Source organism: Heteronotia binoei, chromosome 1 (genome assembly GCF_032191835.1).
Source record: "Heteronotia binoei isolate CCM8104 ecotype False Entrance Well chromosome 1, APGP_CSIRO_Hbin_v1, whole genome shotgun sequence".
Taxonomy (NCBI): Eukaryota; Metazoa; Chordata; class Lepidosauria; order Squamata; family Gekkonidae; genus Heteronotia; species Heteronotia binoei.
The window spans coordinates 247,348,635-247,365,446 of record NC_083223.1 but is presented as its reverse complement, the minus strand read 5'-3'; the positions used below and the strand labels follow the sequence as shown (position 1 = coordinate 247,365,446).

At 46.0% G+C, this 16,812-nt stretch overlaps 1 protein-coding gene across 2 annotated transcripts in view; it reads right to left on the bottom strand.

Annotated features, from left to right (window-relative positions):
• The window catches only part of DNMT3A (DNA methyltransferase 3 alpha), a 104,639-nt gene that overhangs the window by 65,692 nt on the left and 22,135 nt on the right, over nucleotides 1–16,812 (bottom strand). For both annotated transcript variants that reach the window (XM_060250899.1, XM_060250907.1), the window contains exon 3: nucleotides 11,027–11,134. In XM_060250899.1, the coding sequence (XP_060106882.1) occupies nucleotides 11,027–11,134 (108 nt within the window). The remainder of the gene's footprint in view (nucleotides 1–11,026; nucleotides 11,135–16,812) is intronic.

Sequence of the window (16,812 nt, the reverse complement as noted above, 5' to 3'; positions counted from 1 at the left end):
ATCTGTGTGTTTAGACTGAAAAGCTGTGAGCAGACCAGTGAAAATCTGTGCGTATTTGCTCACATGCTCACACTAAAGGGAATCTAGATTCATCAGATCTTGGAAGCTACAACCAGTTTGGTTCAGTGGTTAAGAGCGTAGACTCTAGTCTGGGAGAACTCGGTTTGATTCCCCACTCCTCCACATGCAGCTGCTGGTGTGACCTTGGGTCAGTCACAGTTCTCTCACAGCTTTTCTCTCAAGAGCAGTTCTCTCAGCCCCACCTACTTCACAGAGTGTCTGTTGTGGGGAAGAGAAGGAGATTGTAAGCTTTATTTTGAGAGGGGGGGAAGGGCTGTGCCGGAGGCTCCATGGAAAAGGTAGGCTTTGAAAAAAACGAAGGATAAGTATGTGGGGGGCTTGATTCAGATTGTGAGCACAGGAAGAGGAATTTAAGCCTTCCCCTGCCACAGGTTTCCAACTGGAAACAGCCCTGGAAGCCACCGTTTGTCCTGTTGGGAAACTTAAGTAAACTTATCAGCCTCAGCAGTAGGAAAGAGTAAAAGTCCAGTATCACCTTAAAAAGACTAACAAAATTAGTTGTAGGATATGAGCTTTCAAGAGTCACTGCTCACTTCTTCAGATAAAGATAGAACGTATCTGAAGAGAGCAGTGATTAATGAAAATGCATACCCTACCACAGATTTTGTTATTCTTCAAGATGCTTCTGGACTCTTACTCTTTTCTACTGCTACAGACAGACTAAGGTGGCTACCCATTGTGATTTATCAGCTATAGGTAAGTTTCCTCAAGAGACTACAGCAGCTCCTTAGGATCATTTCAGGTTGGGAAAATAGTGTGAAGGAGAAGGCTTAAGTCCCTTCTCCTCACACAATGTGGGACCAATCAAAGAGGACTACTGTGCACCTTGGAATTAAGTTTCAACATGGAACTTTCAGTGCAAGTCAAACCAGACCCAGGATGGAAACACAAAGAGTGCAAAACATGAAGTTTCCTTATACTGAATCAGTCCATCAAGATCAGCACTGTCTACTTAGATTTGCAGTGAGTCTCCAGGGTCTCAAGGAAAGGTCTTCCATATCAGATTGAGCAGATATGCTTCATTTGGTATCTTGTTGATATTGAACTGGAGGAAGAAGTTGTGGTATTATTCACCTGTCAGCTCAGGATAAGTGTCTGACACTTCAAGGGCCTGTTACAGATGCTTTGGGAGATCCCGTCCTGGGTCAGAAGCTACACTGGGCAAATCTTTGGATCTACTTCCATCTCCGCAGGTCGGAGCTGGGCCTGATTAACCCCCTCCAAATTGCTTGGGATCATGGAGAGGGGATATTTGCTACCTTTTCTATATCTCCTTGTCCTTTTTGCATGAGATATGCTCTCTCATTATGATTTTGGAGCCCCCCCCCGCCCCGAGAATAGTGTTAAACAACACTCTAAGCTGTTATTAACAGTTTTTTAAAAAAATTAAATATATGAATAAAAACATACAAATTAGATGTTGATCCAAACAGAAAAATAAAGATGCTTCATAACCAGTCTACATCATTAGTGATTACACCAAAGCTTGATGTTTCTGTCTGGCTTTGTTCCAGAACAAAATGAGAGGTTGCTGTTACTTCAGAAGTACCTCTTTAAGCTTGCTTGGTCCTCCCTGCTAGTGTCTGGAGGAAAATAAACTTTACTAGAATGACCACAGTTCACCTGTCCAGTCTTCTGGTACTGATAATTGTTTTTGTTTCCAATATTTTGCTAGTAAAGCCCATACAGCTATCAACACAGCTATCCACTCTCCTTAAACTAATTTTGCCTGGAGTAAGCCCTGACCTGGATAGCCCAGGCTAGCCCATTCCTCAAAGTCAAGTAGAGTCAGTCCTGAATAGTATTTGGATGAGAGACCGCCAAGAAATACCAGGGTCGTGATGCAGAAGCAGGCAACGGCAAACCACCTCTGAATATCTCTTGCTTTGGAAACCCTACAGCGTGGCTGTAAGTCAGCTGTGACTTGATGGCACTTTCCACCACTAAGCACAGCCAGTTTCCCCACAGTTTGCCCAATCTCCTGAAACACTATACCCAAAGTGGGTTCAGGGAAAATGTGAATGAGAAGGTACAGAACTCAATACCTCCCCACCCATATTCAGCACGATTTCTCCTTGTTTCTACTTTCCACACCACCATCAGAAGTGACTTGCCAGCGATTTTTTTACCAGTAGATACTGGGAGATACATTGCCATGGTGTCCTAATACTGCAGAAATATTCCTACTGTTTTTTAAACCCCAGCAGAAGCCTGCCAGAGGCTGGGAGAGCCTGCCAGAGGCTGGCAAGTTGGAGGGACTGGGAAAACATCATCATCATCAATCACCCAATCCCTGCATTTGAGTGATATATTCTCTCGGCTTGACTTCGTGAACGAAGATTTAAGAAAGGTGCAGTAGTCCACGTCTGCTGCAGGCTCGCTGGTGGCTGACAAGACCAATGCGGGATAGGCAGGTCCGGCCACAGTGGCTGCAGGGAAAAGTCTGATCTGGGGTTGGTGCTGTAGCAGTGCGATTCTTCCTCAATCTCCTTTTGTCCTCAAGACCAGCTATGCGTGCGTTCTCAAAGGAAGAGACAGCCTGGTGGATGGTGTGCCTCCATGCTTTGCGATCTGAGGCTAGGTCAGACCACTGGTGATGGTTGATGCAACAGGTACCAAGGGATTTCTTCAAGGAGTCCTTGTACCTCGTATATGATATATAATATATATCCAGTGATATATAATATCCATAAAAACAAAGATAAACCTATTAAAACAATTAACAGAACATTTTAACAGTCAGATGGCAAATAATAAAGAATCCCAATTCCGACTGCTGACTACATTCAGGAGCAGGGGGAAAAGGGTGAGAAAGAGGCCTCCCTTGTTGTGACATAATGCTTTACAGCCGTGTTGTGGTGCTGTATCTTATTATTAACACCATCATTTCTTCTTGAGCCGAAAACTGCTGTATTTTGGGAATGTGCCCTTCCCATCTGTGATGCACCTTGTTTTGTTCTATTGTGATCCACCCTGAGCCCGTCATGGGAAAGGGCGTAATATAAGCCAAATAAATAAATAAATAAATAGCAAAGGAGGGTGGCAACTAGATTGAAACCATTGCTGTCCTCAACCAAAAGCTGAAGCTCCATTGCCACTGAGTACCTCTGCATTCACAGACATAAGGAGAACAAAAACAGGGAATTGCCCCATGCAGAAATAGCCAAAGTTAATTTCTAGAAGTGACCATTATTTTCCTAACCCTCCAACTTACTTTTCTCCAGCCTACTTGACTCCTCTTTGAACTGCACTGCTTGGAAATAGTGCACAGTTCTAGAAGAGACATTGCCAGAAGGATGAAAAATACTAAACCTAGTACTAAATTCCACACTGGCACAGTATAGGAATCATAATAGATAACATACATACAGAGAAAGAGAGAGAGCATGCTGTGCCTTTGACTATTTAAATGAGAATGCATAGCAGAACAGGTTTACTTTGAGAGATACCTGCACATATAATCACCTACTCCAAATGATCTCCCAGGATCATTAAAACTTTAGTGAACTGTCCCTTTAAACACACACACACACACACACACAGAGTTTGGGGATACAGCCAAGCAGCTGCAACCATTCCACTCAGTGCCTTTGGCGGCAAAGAGACAGAGCCTGGCTGTCGTCCAGCTCTCCTCCTCATCCCTTCACAGCCTTGCAACAACCTTGCTTCCCTCCCCGCCTTCGGCAGAGTGATCTTCCAGCCCGGCCCGATCCAGTTTCAGGAAGCAGCCGGCAACATACATGCAGCAAACATTCTCCAACTGCCCGGATTGGTGGCTGACGGCCAATTTCACTCCCCTGTCCTGGCAGCAGTGACAGAGATCAGGTTGCAAGCTGCAAGGCAGAGGAACGGAGGAGAACGAAGGAGGCTGCACGGAGCACACATTTTGGAGGGCGAGCCATCTCCCATGGCCCACTTCAGCAAATCCACTTGGGAAACAAAGCCCTATTGGGGCCTCATAGGGATTGGGGTCTTCCAGCACTAGGACAAGGGGCTCTAGAGGGAGACAAAAAATGCAGATGCAGCTCCCAGAGGCTGAGAATCCCTAATCAGAGATGAACATCCATGCACAAAATTTTCCTTTGGAAAACTGTGGAGAGGAGTTCATTATGCTTGGGTTATGGGGTCAGGAAAGAGTTCTGTCCCAGGTCAGAGACAGGAAACACCCCTACTTTTTTTGCTTTCCCACACTGTAGCTGAGTTGGCTGGGAGCAGTCTTTATTTTTCCATTTAGAAAACGTTTATACCTCCTTTCCAGGACCTGCCCAAGGCAGCATACAAAAACAAAATTCTTAAAAGATGTTAATTAAAATCCAGCACTGACACTCCAGCCCACCATGAAATTTGCTCTGCAAATTTCTGCAACGCACTTGCTCTGTGCTGGTGGCTCACAACGTGTCTGGTCTGAATAGGTCCATCTTTTGGGACAGGGTAGAGGGGAGGATAGGATGGACAGCCCTGCCTTGGGCTGGCAAGAGACTAAACAGGAGTGTCAAACTCATTTGTTATAAGGACCTGATCTGACGCAAATGGGACTTTGTGAGGCCATGTGTGTCATAAAATGTAATGTCAGGTAGCAGAGATATAAACTTTATAAAGGACATGGACAAACACAATTAAATACATTGTTTCTTAAACTAAAATGCAAACATGCTTAAAACTCTTGCAATATTTTGTTTAACTTGGTAAGGTGGGGGAATAGTGGGATTTGGCAATGCAATTTTTAAAATAAAACATCAAGAAAATCACAAGGATCACGGCAGAAACTAAAAATACAAAATGCACTGAGCCTGGGAAAACAATGAGATGGCATTGTAAGCGTCTCCTCCCCTTCCCCCCAGGTCTACTCAGATTGGCAATGGCTCTCCAGTATAATATACCCCTTTGGCTGTACATTCCCAGGTTAGAGTACTCACTAAGTCAGGTCCATTGAGCAGAAACAAGCTGGCTCAAAGCATCAACCCTTTATTTGCAAGGACGCTTCAGCTGTCTATATATGAACACTGAAAAGTGGAACTATCTTCTCTCCATTGAAACACACTGCAGCACAGAGAAAGCTGCAAGGAAAACGTAGAATGGATCTTCCATCAAGGTCATTGGGCCCCATCTATCTGAGCACTTCATCAGCCTTGGGGGCCTGATTAAAGCCCTAGGTGGGCCGGTGGGACATTTGACACTCCTAAGCTAAAGGATCTCAAGGGTAGAAGAACAGGAAGATGAAACAACGCAAGCACAGCTCCCCAAAAGTCACTACAAAACACAGGAGTTGCAGCTTTTCTGATCTATTGCATAGGGAAGTATCCCTGGAGGCCACACTTCCCACCAAAAGGAGTGATGTTTAGAATCTGGCAGGGAAGGGGAGCCCTGGCACGACTTCAGAGAGGACAAATGCCATGTGCCAGCAGCCAAGGGTGCAGACGTTTCCTGTTTTTTGTGAGTTTCCTGCACTGTGCTGGGGGTTGGGCTGGATGGCCCCGGGGGTCCCTTCTCACTCTATGATTCTATAAGTGTATGCCGAAACCACCACAGGACCCATTTTACACTGTGCAGCCATTCCCCTTTGAAGTGATCTTGAAGAGCTCTGAAGTGTAAGGGGTGGGGTGGGGGTTAGAGAGCAACAGTCCAGCTGGCAGGAGAGATAAGTGTGTCACACAAGTGGGGTTTACTCAGACTGTAGCCTAGAAGGGGTGAGAAGGTGGTTCCTTCCCTGAAGGATATTTACAAGTGAAGGGTTTCAGTCTGAGTCCAGCAGAAGCAGAGGAAAAAGGAGCATGAGAAGTGGATGGAGGCTGGTGGCTGGGCCGTGCTCTCCAGGAGATACCAAGGCCCTCCTGTGCAGATCCCCTGCCTGGAGTGGGAATTGCCTGATGTACCTTCAGTGCTAGTCAGAAAGCACCCACAGAGTCCCAAGAGAGGCAGGCAAAGAAAGAATGCATAATTAATAGGTTTGCCCTCCATGACACCAATATGAGCCCTTTCTCATAAGAGCATAACAGTAGCCCTGCTGGTTCAGAAAAAGATCCATCTATTCCAGAGTCTAGTTTCCAGTCAGATGCCACAGAGAAGCCCCTACAAACACTGGCAACAGGCCTCTCCCACTGACTGCACCCCGGCATCTGAACCTGGAGGTCCCATTGCCTTATTGTGGCTAGCAGCCTATGAACCTATTCTCCCTATATTTAATAGAATCATAGAGTTGGAAGGGACCTCCAGGGTCAAAGATTTGCCTGACACCTTCAAGATCCAGTGCCTGTCACCACATCTCGGAGCAGTGAGCTCCATAAGCCAACTACTCACTGTGTGAAGCAGCACGCCCTTAAGTTGTCTTCCTTTTTGTGTGTTTTTATATTAATATGTGCTCGTGTGAGTGTGTGTCTGCCCCTGGAAGTCATGGCGACCTCTGGTGATTGATCCCTACTGGGGGCTGCCTGGAGGATATTCAGAGAGGTGGCTGAATAAAGCCTGCCCTTGCCTCCTGACTGCTGGTATTCCAAGGATGTCTCCCATCAAAATCGACCCTGCTTAGCTTCCGAGATCAGGTTTGCCTGGACTATCCAGGTCAGGGCCCTTCCAGCTGTCTTGAAGCTACTGCCCTAGAGTTTCATAGGGTAAAAAGTGACCTCTAGAACTGTGAGAGATGAAAAGGAGTTTCTCTCTTGATCTTCTCCAAACCATGTAAATTTTCCCTTGTAATATCACCCCTCAGCTGCCTTTTTTTCTGAACTAAAAAATGGCAGATGCTTAAGACTTGCCTAGGCTTTCCAACCTGTTATAATTTCCTCTGCCATTTCCTACATTTTTTGTAGCTTGTTAATTTTTTTGAGATTTGACAATTAAGAACTGCTTGTTTAAACGGGAGACCCCCTCATCAGACCCTGCTTTCAGGGCCAAACTTCCATCCTGGAATAGGAGACACCAGAAGAAGAGAATGCCTCTCTCCCACTCTCTTACCAAAGACAGTCTACTGCATATTGGTCCCAGGCTTCCACATCAAAGGGTCGGACACACAAGAAGGTATTTAGCAGTCCCCACTCCTTCGGGTAGGGAGGAAAGATTCAACCCAAAGAGACACCAAGAAAGTGGAGAACCCCCAGACAACTGGGATAATCAAGTAAACAAAAGACCAGTAATGTTTTGACAGAGATCAGGAGGAGATGCTGAATAACATTAGGAAGAACACCACCATGAGTCTAGCTCAGCTGCAGAAGATGCTGCCCAGGGAAAGAGGGAACATCTTGGCCTGAAACAGTTTGGAAACTGCATTACAGAAATGACTTCTGTAATGCTCAAGATGCAATTCTTAAATGGAGTGCAATTTACACTGGAGGGCCACCAATGGCCTCCAAACACAGCACTGCCATACATTGGCACAGGGGTCCAAGAACATCCTCTGAGTCATATTACTCACAGACCATACAGGGAAGAGTTTCCAGCTTCCGTATCCTTTCTTGGAGGTTCATCAAAGCCCTAGCTGAAGCCTCTCGTAGACAGGTGGTGATGCCTATTTGGACCATCATGCCTTCTAAGCTTTTAAAAAAGGATCTGCATTTCATTTAGCCATTCTTGATTTCTAGTCTGCATGTTTCTGAACAAGTTCAGAAGACAGAGAAAGAACACATGTTCATGAAAATGACCATTCTAGAGAGAGAACAAAAGCCCTAACCTGGAGAGCCCAGGCAAGCCCAAACTCATCTGATCTCGGAAGCTAAGCAGGGTTGACTCTGTCAAGTACTTGGATGGGAGATCTCCAAGGAATATCAATAGTCGGAAGGCGGAGACAGGCTTTATTCAGCCACCTCCCTGAATATCCTCCAGATCCCCAGTAGGTGTCAGTCACCAGAGGTCACCATGACTTCCAGGTACACACACACATATACACAAATACAAAAAATGCACCCACACACAAAAGAGAAAGAGAGAGAGAGAGGGAAGAAGAGAAAGCCAGCCCCAAGAAGCAAAGGGGAACTTCTTGCTCTAAGATACTTTGGAAAGAGCTGCAATGATTAGCATTGAAACTATTTGAACCAGGAACAATTGCTACAGGGGATGAATGCTTACTGCTGGAATGCAAAGTGATGGGAGTCTTCCTGAAATGCAGGGGGAAGCGCCACTGGTTTCACTGGGCAGTCCACCGTATTAGGAAGGAATTAACAAAAAGAGCCTGAAGCAAGAAGTACAGTCGTCAGCAGCTGGCATGTACACATAGGAAGCTGTCTTAGAATGTCAGACCACTGGGCCATGTGTATCTGCCACTGTCTAATCTGACTGGCAACATCTGTTACCTGAGATTCTTAAACACAGGGGATTAGTGTTCTACATGCAAAGCACACACTTTAGCACAAAAGAAAAAAGCATACCGTCAACCTTGTCTGGGGAAGAAGAACGGGACAGAAGCTGAAATTAGATGCATGAACACTGCAAACCCATCTGCAGATTCTGCATCCTACTCAAAGCCTGCCATGCACTGCAGTTTACAGGGCCAAGAGCATGAATCCTTGTACTAGGAAACAGCTGAAGCATCCAAAACAGCTCCTCACATGTCTCCTGGAGGAGTTTATTAACGCAAGGGACTGAGCACTTTGCCGGGCGTGTCTACATATGCCTTCAGACAAGAGATGTGTTTGCATAGCCCGAAGGTAGCATGTGTTACAACTGGTGAAAGCGTAGGCCAAAGAGGGCGTATCTAATTCAATGTATGCCCGTCGATCTGTATTCTTGTGTTTCTAAGCATGCAGAACTTCCTCAATGGGCGTTTCCCTCCCGTGGCTCTGTCTTCCTGCCAAGGCCACAGTGCTATTCTTAGAAACTGCTGTCCTCAGGGTGATCTCAGGACCAGAGAGGAAACTCTGGCCACCCACCTTTTGCTTGGCTGAATGTCTAGTTCCTTTGCTGCGTAAACCTGGACACCTCCACCCTGCAAAAGAAGGGAGAATCCAAATGCCTGCCAGGGTTTACCTCTAGCCACAACACTCTGTCCAGGTCACTACTTTCCGCCTGGCCTCAGCCAGGCCACTGCAAGGTGCCTGCCTAGCATTTATTACACATGGCATCCAAAAACATACAGACAAAAAGAAACAGTCTTGAATGGGGCAGAGAAGACAGAGGAAGATGCATTATGTAAGTCAGTGACTTGGATAATGGCCAGAGAAGAGCAAAGCGGGGCAGCTTCTGCAAAGGATCTTGCCTTGAGGGAACACATGGGGGATGCAGCTTGGCAAAAAGATGATCTAGGCATGAAGGCATACGCAGCAGCATGGAGGAGGAGGGGAATGTACCAGTGCTCTGTGCTCATGCGTACTGCAGATGCTCCTCTCCCCAAACAGGAAGAAAAACAGCCCAGCAAGGAGAGAGGCCATTTAACTCTATAAGTACTGAGCACCTCCCATCTCCTTGGCTTCCCTGCTCACTCATCATTTAAATGAAGCCAAGATACACAGACTCATTGCTGAAGATGTCACAGGGGAGGCAAACACTGTAAATTCCCCCATGGCCCTGCTTGGGTGTGTGTGTGTGGGGGGGCGGAATCCAGGTCAATATCCACTGGAAACGAGCTTTGCCCACTGAAGATTTTAAAAGCAGGGGAAAGGAGAGAGAATTCTGTTTCCAGAACTAAGTTTTTGAACCGCTTGGGGTTTGGATAAAAGGACTGAGAAGGAACAACAAGAAAAAGCGTGAGGGGAGAAGGGAGAGGAGACAAAAGGGGAAGTTGCCTAGGGCAAGGGTAGCCCCCTCCCTTCTTCCAAGACACTAGATTGTGCCCTTCAGTCCTCCTCAGCTTCTGTACTTCCTTCAGCACTTCTTAAACTTTTTTCTAGTGGGACATGAGGACTAGAAACAAGTATTTGTCTTCAAATGAGTACCCAGCTTGCTGAGGGGAAAGCGCAGATGACTGGGGAAGGCAATGGCAAACCACCCCGTAAAGAAGTCTGTCGTGAAAATGTCATGATGCAAAGTCACCCCAGCGTCTGAAACAACTGGTGCTTGCACAGGGGACTGCCTTTACCTTTTAAAGGCACTTTTATTTCTCTTTGGAAGTGAAAGGCAGGCCACCATCAGCCTAATACACATATACATAATAAAGAGCAACTTGCTATTGAAATACCAAAAGAGGAGAGAGGAAAAGAATGGAAGCTGAGAATCTCAGACCAACAAAATCTGCATATGCTATGTTTTTACATAAGCAGTAAGACATTTAAACTCCCAAGACACATAGGGTGATTACAGACTGGCACTTCGGGCTGACTCAGAGATGGCTCTGAAATCGACCCACAAAATCCTTCCACACACAAACATCTGCCGGCCGTCCCTGTCTAGTATTCACCTCATCCTCTGGCCTCTGCAGGCTGGCTCAAAACACTACCACTTCTGAAGTGGTAGCAAATTTCTGAGCTGACAGCCAGTTGCCCAGTTGGCATCTGGAAGCAGCAGGGTGGATGAAGGTGACTTAATTGTGAAAGCACCAAGCCTCCCCAAGCTGCTTCTGCCTTTTTCCCCCCCATAAAAACTGTTGGGAGAACTTGAACACATGAGCGCTTAACTTGTTGGGGGAAGAAAGAGAAGTCCAGCTTCTGAGGCACCCTCGGCCACCTGGCAGATGGGATATAGGCGCTTCGCTAGGGAGTTTTTGGAGGCTTTGGGACAGCTCTTTTTGAGCCAGCCCAATCCAGGATGCCTCCCAACCACCCCAAACTGCCCGTCTCTTATCACCCATACAGTGTTTCTTATGCCCTCAGGGGCCTGCAGGCACAAGTGAGCCAAACAGAAGATGGGCCTCCATAGTAAAATCTCACAACTGGGCATATCGGAGTCCCACATCAACTGCCAAGGAGGATCCATGCCATCTCTTCCCTCTCTGCTGAGGACCCAGGAGACAACCCAAGAAGCAGACCACAAAGTCTTAAAGTGATGTCCTCCCTCCCTCAATTCCAGTAGCTCTTCCACTCACCACTGGCTGTTTGCGTTTCCTACCGGGTCGCCCCACTTTCCTCATGGGTATCCCGGGATCTGGCTTCTCTTCCTTGTTACGATTCTCATCAGATTCCTCTTCACCCAGCTGTATGGAGAGAGACAAACAGATCAAACCCAAGTCAACTTGCAAGTTAGCAGGGCAAGCCTCAGCAACTCAAACCACTGAACTATGCAGTACACTGTTCCCGGGTCCACCCTAGATCCTGTCAGGCAAGTGTGCTGAAACGTAAGCATCTCAGGCCCACAGGGAGAGGTCAGGTCAGCCCCCCCCCCTACCATGTACTGTTCTCCTGACTGGAAATGGTCCCAGAGAACCACTTGTGTGGTGACTGCTGGCATGCTGTAGATCTACGTTTCCTCGAAATGGCAAACAATAGTTTCCTGTTACCATTACATATCAGAAATTGTAACTGCTCCTCCAACCCATATCTCTCCCAACCATTCCCAACCAGGGTTTTTTTGGTAGGAAAAACCCAGCAGGAACTCATTTGCATATTAGGCCACACCCTCTGATGTCACCATTGTTTCAAACAGGGCTTTTTGTAGAAAAAGCCCAACAGGAACTAATTTGCATTTTAGGCCACAACCGAAAATGTGTTCCTGTGCGTTCCTGCTCAAAAAAAGCCCTGTTCCCAACCATTCCCAAATTGAACCAAGCCCAACCATTCTCAAATTGTTCCAGTTCTGCAGAAGCCCACCCACTGCTACACAAACAAATAAAATACATTTGTACATCATAGTAGCGTTTATCCTCTGCACAGAAACTGTGTTGCCTCAATGGCGAACTTCTTCAGCCAGAAAACAAGCTGGGAATTTTCATGTAATTAGCTCCCCACACACACACACACACATACACACACAAAGTGAGAGAGAGCACTAAGTTCACACGTAAGTTAAATGGGTTAATGACTATCCAGGGGAAAGTCTTGAGTTCACAGGGAAAAGAGCACAGAGAAGACCAACCCAGCATGCAGTGACAAAGATCTCCATCTGTAATTCCACAACCCTCTTAGGACTTTCAAATCTGATCAAAAGCGGTCTCGAGAATAGAGCAAGCACAACCAACACCATCCTGTCATTTCTCCTTGCAACGTCTTCCAGATCTGTCCTGTCTTCTTTGTGTTCCCCTCCTCATCCATACTCTGGTCCTGCCCAGCTTAATCAGCTGCAGCCTCCTCACTGGCACTTCTTCCCCCCACACCAAATGCTTTACTTCTTTCAATCGATTCAGAATTCACCCTCTCATATGCATTGCTCTCCTCAACCCCCTGTCTACCCTAAGTTCCTCCTTTTGCCCTTCTACAACTTTCCTTTCTACCTGAGCTCTTTTGCCTTCTTGCAGCTCCCACCTCTCCTGTGCCAGAGCTTCCAGAGAGACCTGACACCTGGAATAGCTGCTTCCCATATGGGAGATAAAGGAATTGTAAAGGTCAGCATAAAAACTCAAGAGCCCCTGTGAATCAGATCAAGTTCCTTCTAAAGCAGCATTCTGTTTCCCCCAGCAGACAACAATAACTTTGGGGCACTCAAGAAGCACAGCACAGAGGTTTCTGTTCCCCCTCCAGCACTTATTATTTTAGGAGATTTTTATTCTTCCTCTCCAGAGTCCTGCTTGAGGTGGCTTACAGTTAAAATAATAAATTATTGGTATTAAAACAAACCATTAAAAACAAGCCCAGGGACATAAAAACTGCATAAAACAAACCTCTGATACGAAGCAGACCATAAAATATCTGAAAAGCTAAAACCTGTAATTAAAAGGCTGGGTTAAAAAAGAAAGAAAGAAAATGTTTTCATTTGGCACCTAAAAGACTGTAAGGTAGGGGTCAAGTGTTCCAAAGGCAAGGTGCCCCCACAGAAAATGATCTGTCTCTAGTTGCCACCCACCTCACCTCTGAAGAGCAGCTCTTAACTGGCAGGCTGGATTAGTATGGGACAAGATGGTCCTTCAGGTATCATAGTCTCAACCCATTTAGGGCCTTACAGGTAACAACCAGCTCTTTGAACTGTGCCCCGAAACAGGTGGGCAACCTTTCAGCACAGGGTTGAAAAGATTCCTGTAACCATGCCCCGACTGTAGCCTTGACTTGCATTTGGAGGTATACTGTCTTTGAACATGTAGGTTCCATTAGCCACTGTGATCAGCTGCCACTCATATACCCCTTCCCTTACCGTGAATTTGTCTCATTCCCTTTCAAAGCCATCTAAGGTAGTCAATGCTATTATGACTTCAGGCTGTGAATCCTGTACACTTCTCAAGACCACTTTGGTTTCACAAGCCTTTCCGAAAGACCACCCACCATGAGGTGTCTCACCTTTGCAGCAGTTCATGTTGCCAAGTTCAGTCTTGCTTCTCCCTTGTCTTTATAATTTCTTCACTAATGTACCTGGCAACTTCCTCCATCTTTGTGCTATCTGCCATAATAGAGGCAAAGCCACTTCTGTGTAGCCTAAATAAATTGGCTGGGAACAGGAAAACGGTCACGAGCAGGATACAGCACAAGATATGGGAGCCAGAATAATCTTTGGGAACATTTAGGACCAGAGTTATGTGGCAAAAAGAGATGGGACCTCAAGGCCCCAAACAAAGAACAAAAAGAGAGAGAAATTAGCGAAAATCCTGACTCCACCTTTCTTCCATCACCAGAAGGACTAGAATCACGTTTGGCTCTTTAAACAAAAGGATCTGTGATCAGCCATCAAATCCAGGATGTTAGATGCTAATGTGGATTGGCCTGTATGGAAGTCAGAATAGGACCAGGGGCAGGGAGACCTTTGCTAGGATCCCCATTCAGCCAGGAAGTCCAGTAGATGCCCTTTGGCAGTTCCTCAGTCTCAGCCCTAACTGACCACACAGGGTCACACACACAGACACATGCCCTGTGCTTGTGTGTGAGGGAAGACAGCAGCACATGTACATAAAGCAAGACAGAAGTATAACAGTTCTAGGATGGGATGCCTCAAGAGAGTTCACACACAAAAAAATCCACAAAGGAAAAAACTGCTGCTTTTGTTCTCCTGATAAAGACATATTGGGCAGGAGACGGGCCTGTTGACTGGTCCTCATGTTAATCAGAAGCAGGAGAACTACTTGGATTTTCAGACAAGAAAACACCTTCATCTAATCCTACACTAAGTAGCTGCCCAGGGAAGAGCGTTATTCTCAAACCAAGGTGAGGGAGCCCCTTCTCAAATGTAGGTAGCCCAGACAGATTAACAAGAGTTTGATCCAGTAATAAACTGGAAGTCTCCGCAGGGCAGCCTAAATGGCCTTTGGGACTCCCTCTGACTCTAGACTTGCCAGGCAAGAAGAGTGCAGAAGAATTAGCGTGCAGGTCACCCACCCCATCCCTCATACATCTGGCCTCATCTTGCAGGGCTGAGGGGGTCATCTCAGGGTCACCCATGCTCACATGTCTGTCAAGCTGCACAAGATAGCTGCGGGTGGAAACAAACACAGGGCCAGCACGATACCACTTCCCTGTGTTGCAGCAATCAGTTGAGGCCACAGGGGAAGGAATAAAAAAGGAGGGGGACGGAGGGTTATGCTGATTCTCATTAAAGCTACATTAAACTTTAGCCCAGCCCAGCACAACACAACTCAATTCTTTGATATCTCAGCTAGTGGTCACAGAGAAGCACTAGGCAAAGGAGGAACAGCAATACACAATAGTGTCCAAAGTGAGACCCTGGAAGCCCAAACTCTATGGAGAAATGCCCTCCACCTTGGAATTCAACCACTGGGACTACATTCTGTTTACCATTTGGAACACTGGTGCTAGCTCATAGTGGGCAAAAAAAGAAGGCCTTGAGGGGTTCAGAGTATTTTAGGGATTATCAGGTTTTGGCTTGGCACAAGCAGGACAATGGTTTACCATCTCACACTTTGCTGGAATGTCACACGCAAAAGGGAGGGAAATGTGGAAAGCCATATTACTGCAGTTATTTCCTTCCTCTTGAGGTAGGAAGATCAAAATAACCCAAAGATGGGACAGCCTCCCCAGAGTAGTTTATGAATTCTCAGGACATGAGAAAGGAGCTCTCTTCTGTCTTGGTCTTCTCTTTGAACCGGAATAAGCCATGATGGACTCTTAACTGAGGGACTCCATCTTGTCTATGTGGCAAGAGACAACGGGGAGAAGCCTCAACCTTGAGAAATAAAGCATTGCTGAACCTGGCTCTCCAAATTACAGTCCGCCACTCTTAACTACTACACCATGCTGGCTCTTCCTTATAAACTTCCTTACATTTTGAATATTTGCAGCCTGAGCTCTGTAAACACACCTCACCTATTGTTACCTGAAGTGCAGTAATGGGGAGAGGTAGCAGGTAAGCTCACCATCCTTGGACTACGTAGCCTGAAACTGTGATGCTGCAATAGATCATTCCTGCATTAGTTTGTGGAGGCAAAGTGGGAGGCATAGCGCAGAACCTCTAAACGGGAACACAGGTCCAAAGTGCTTACTGTGCAACTCCGTCTAGCAGGAGATACTGTGAGAGTTGGTGGCAGGACTACTTTCGTTCCTCCTTCTTCTACAGAGGACTATATGACTCCACTGCTGCATTTTAATTTACACTCTGAAGAAGATTCTGCTGTAACTCAATATGTGTCCTAGTTTTAAAAAATGTTTAAGGGGCAGCTGATGATCCTACCACCCCACATTGGCTCTTTCAGTGAGAATGAAATGTACACTGTTTTTCTCTTTAAAGCAGCTTGCAATATCATTCTCCCCTCCTGTTTTATTCTCTCTATGAGGTGCATTAGGTTGACAGTGTGTAACTGGCCCAAGATCTCTCCAGGCAAGCTTCCATCAAACCTAGAGTCTCCCAGGCCCCAGTCTGACTCTCAAACCACTACCCTAAAGATGACGCAGAGCTACCCTGGAGAGGGGAAGGCAGGTTTTATGGGCCAAAAACTGGTGGGCTGCAGTCCACCCCCACCCCAGACTGCTATTCCAGAGGCATTATTTATCATTGTAAGCCGCTCTGAGACTCAGATTCAGAGAGAAGGGCGGAGTATAAATCTACGGTCTTCTTCATCATCATCATTTATGTGTGCCATGTGCTACACAAAACAGGTGTGACTGTCAACCTAAAACCTGCATTAACATTAATTTGTCCTGCGCTAATCAAAACCATGGAACAGCACAGTCTATCTGAATATGTATAGGGACTCTTTCCTAATTGCATTACATCAATAATTTCTGAATTCCACCATTGTTTTTAATTTGCCAGGTCCACTTTGGCAGCATCACTCTCTTGCACAACTGTACCCCCTATTTTATAGAATGGCATTTCCAAAAAGGTTCACAGAACACCCCACCTGCCAGCTACCCCCAGATCATGCAAGCCAATCCTCTTCAGGAGGGTTTTTGAGGATGAATGTCTTGTGTATAGCTGTTTTCAGCATGGTATTGTGATAATTTTGAACAATTTATAGCTAGCGCTGGTGTTAATTTACTGGAAAATTATATTTGTTATTGTGTAACTCGCTTTGAAAACGTTGTAAAATCAACGCCACCCCAGAGTCGAAAACGACTGGTGCTTGCACAGGGGACTACCTTTACCTTTTTAACTCGCTTTGAAATTTCCAGAGAGATGGAGTGTATATTTGAATATATATATTCAAATAAATAAAATTCAATCGCCCCCAATGCAAGAACACAGTAGAACAGCCTTTCCTCTAAGAAAATCACATGTTGTACCTCAGCACAAGTCCCTCCTCTAGGGTTATCTTCTTTCTTTCAGAAAGCACAGAGTGAC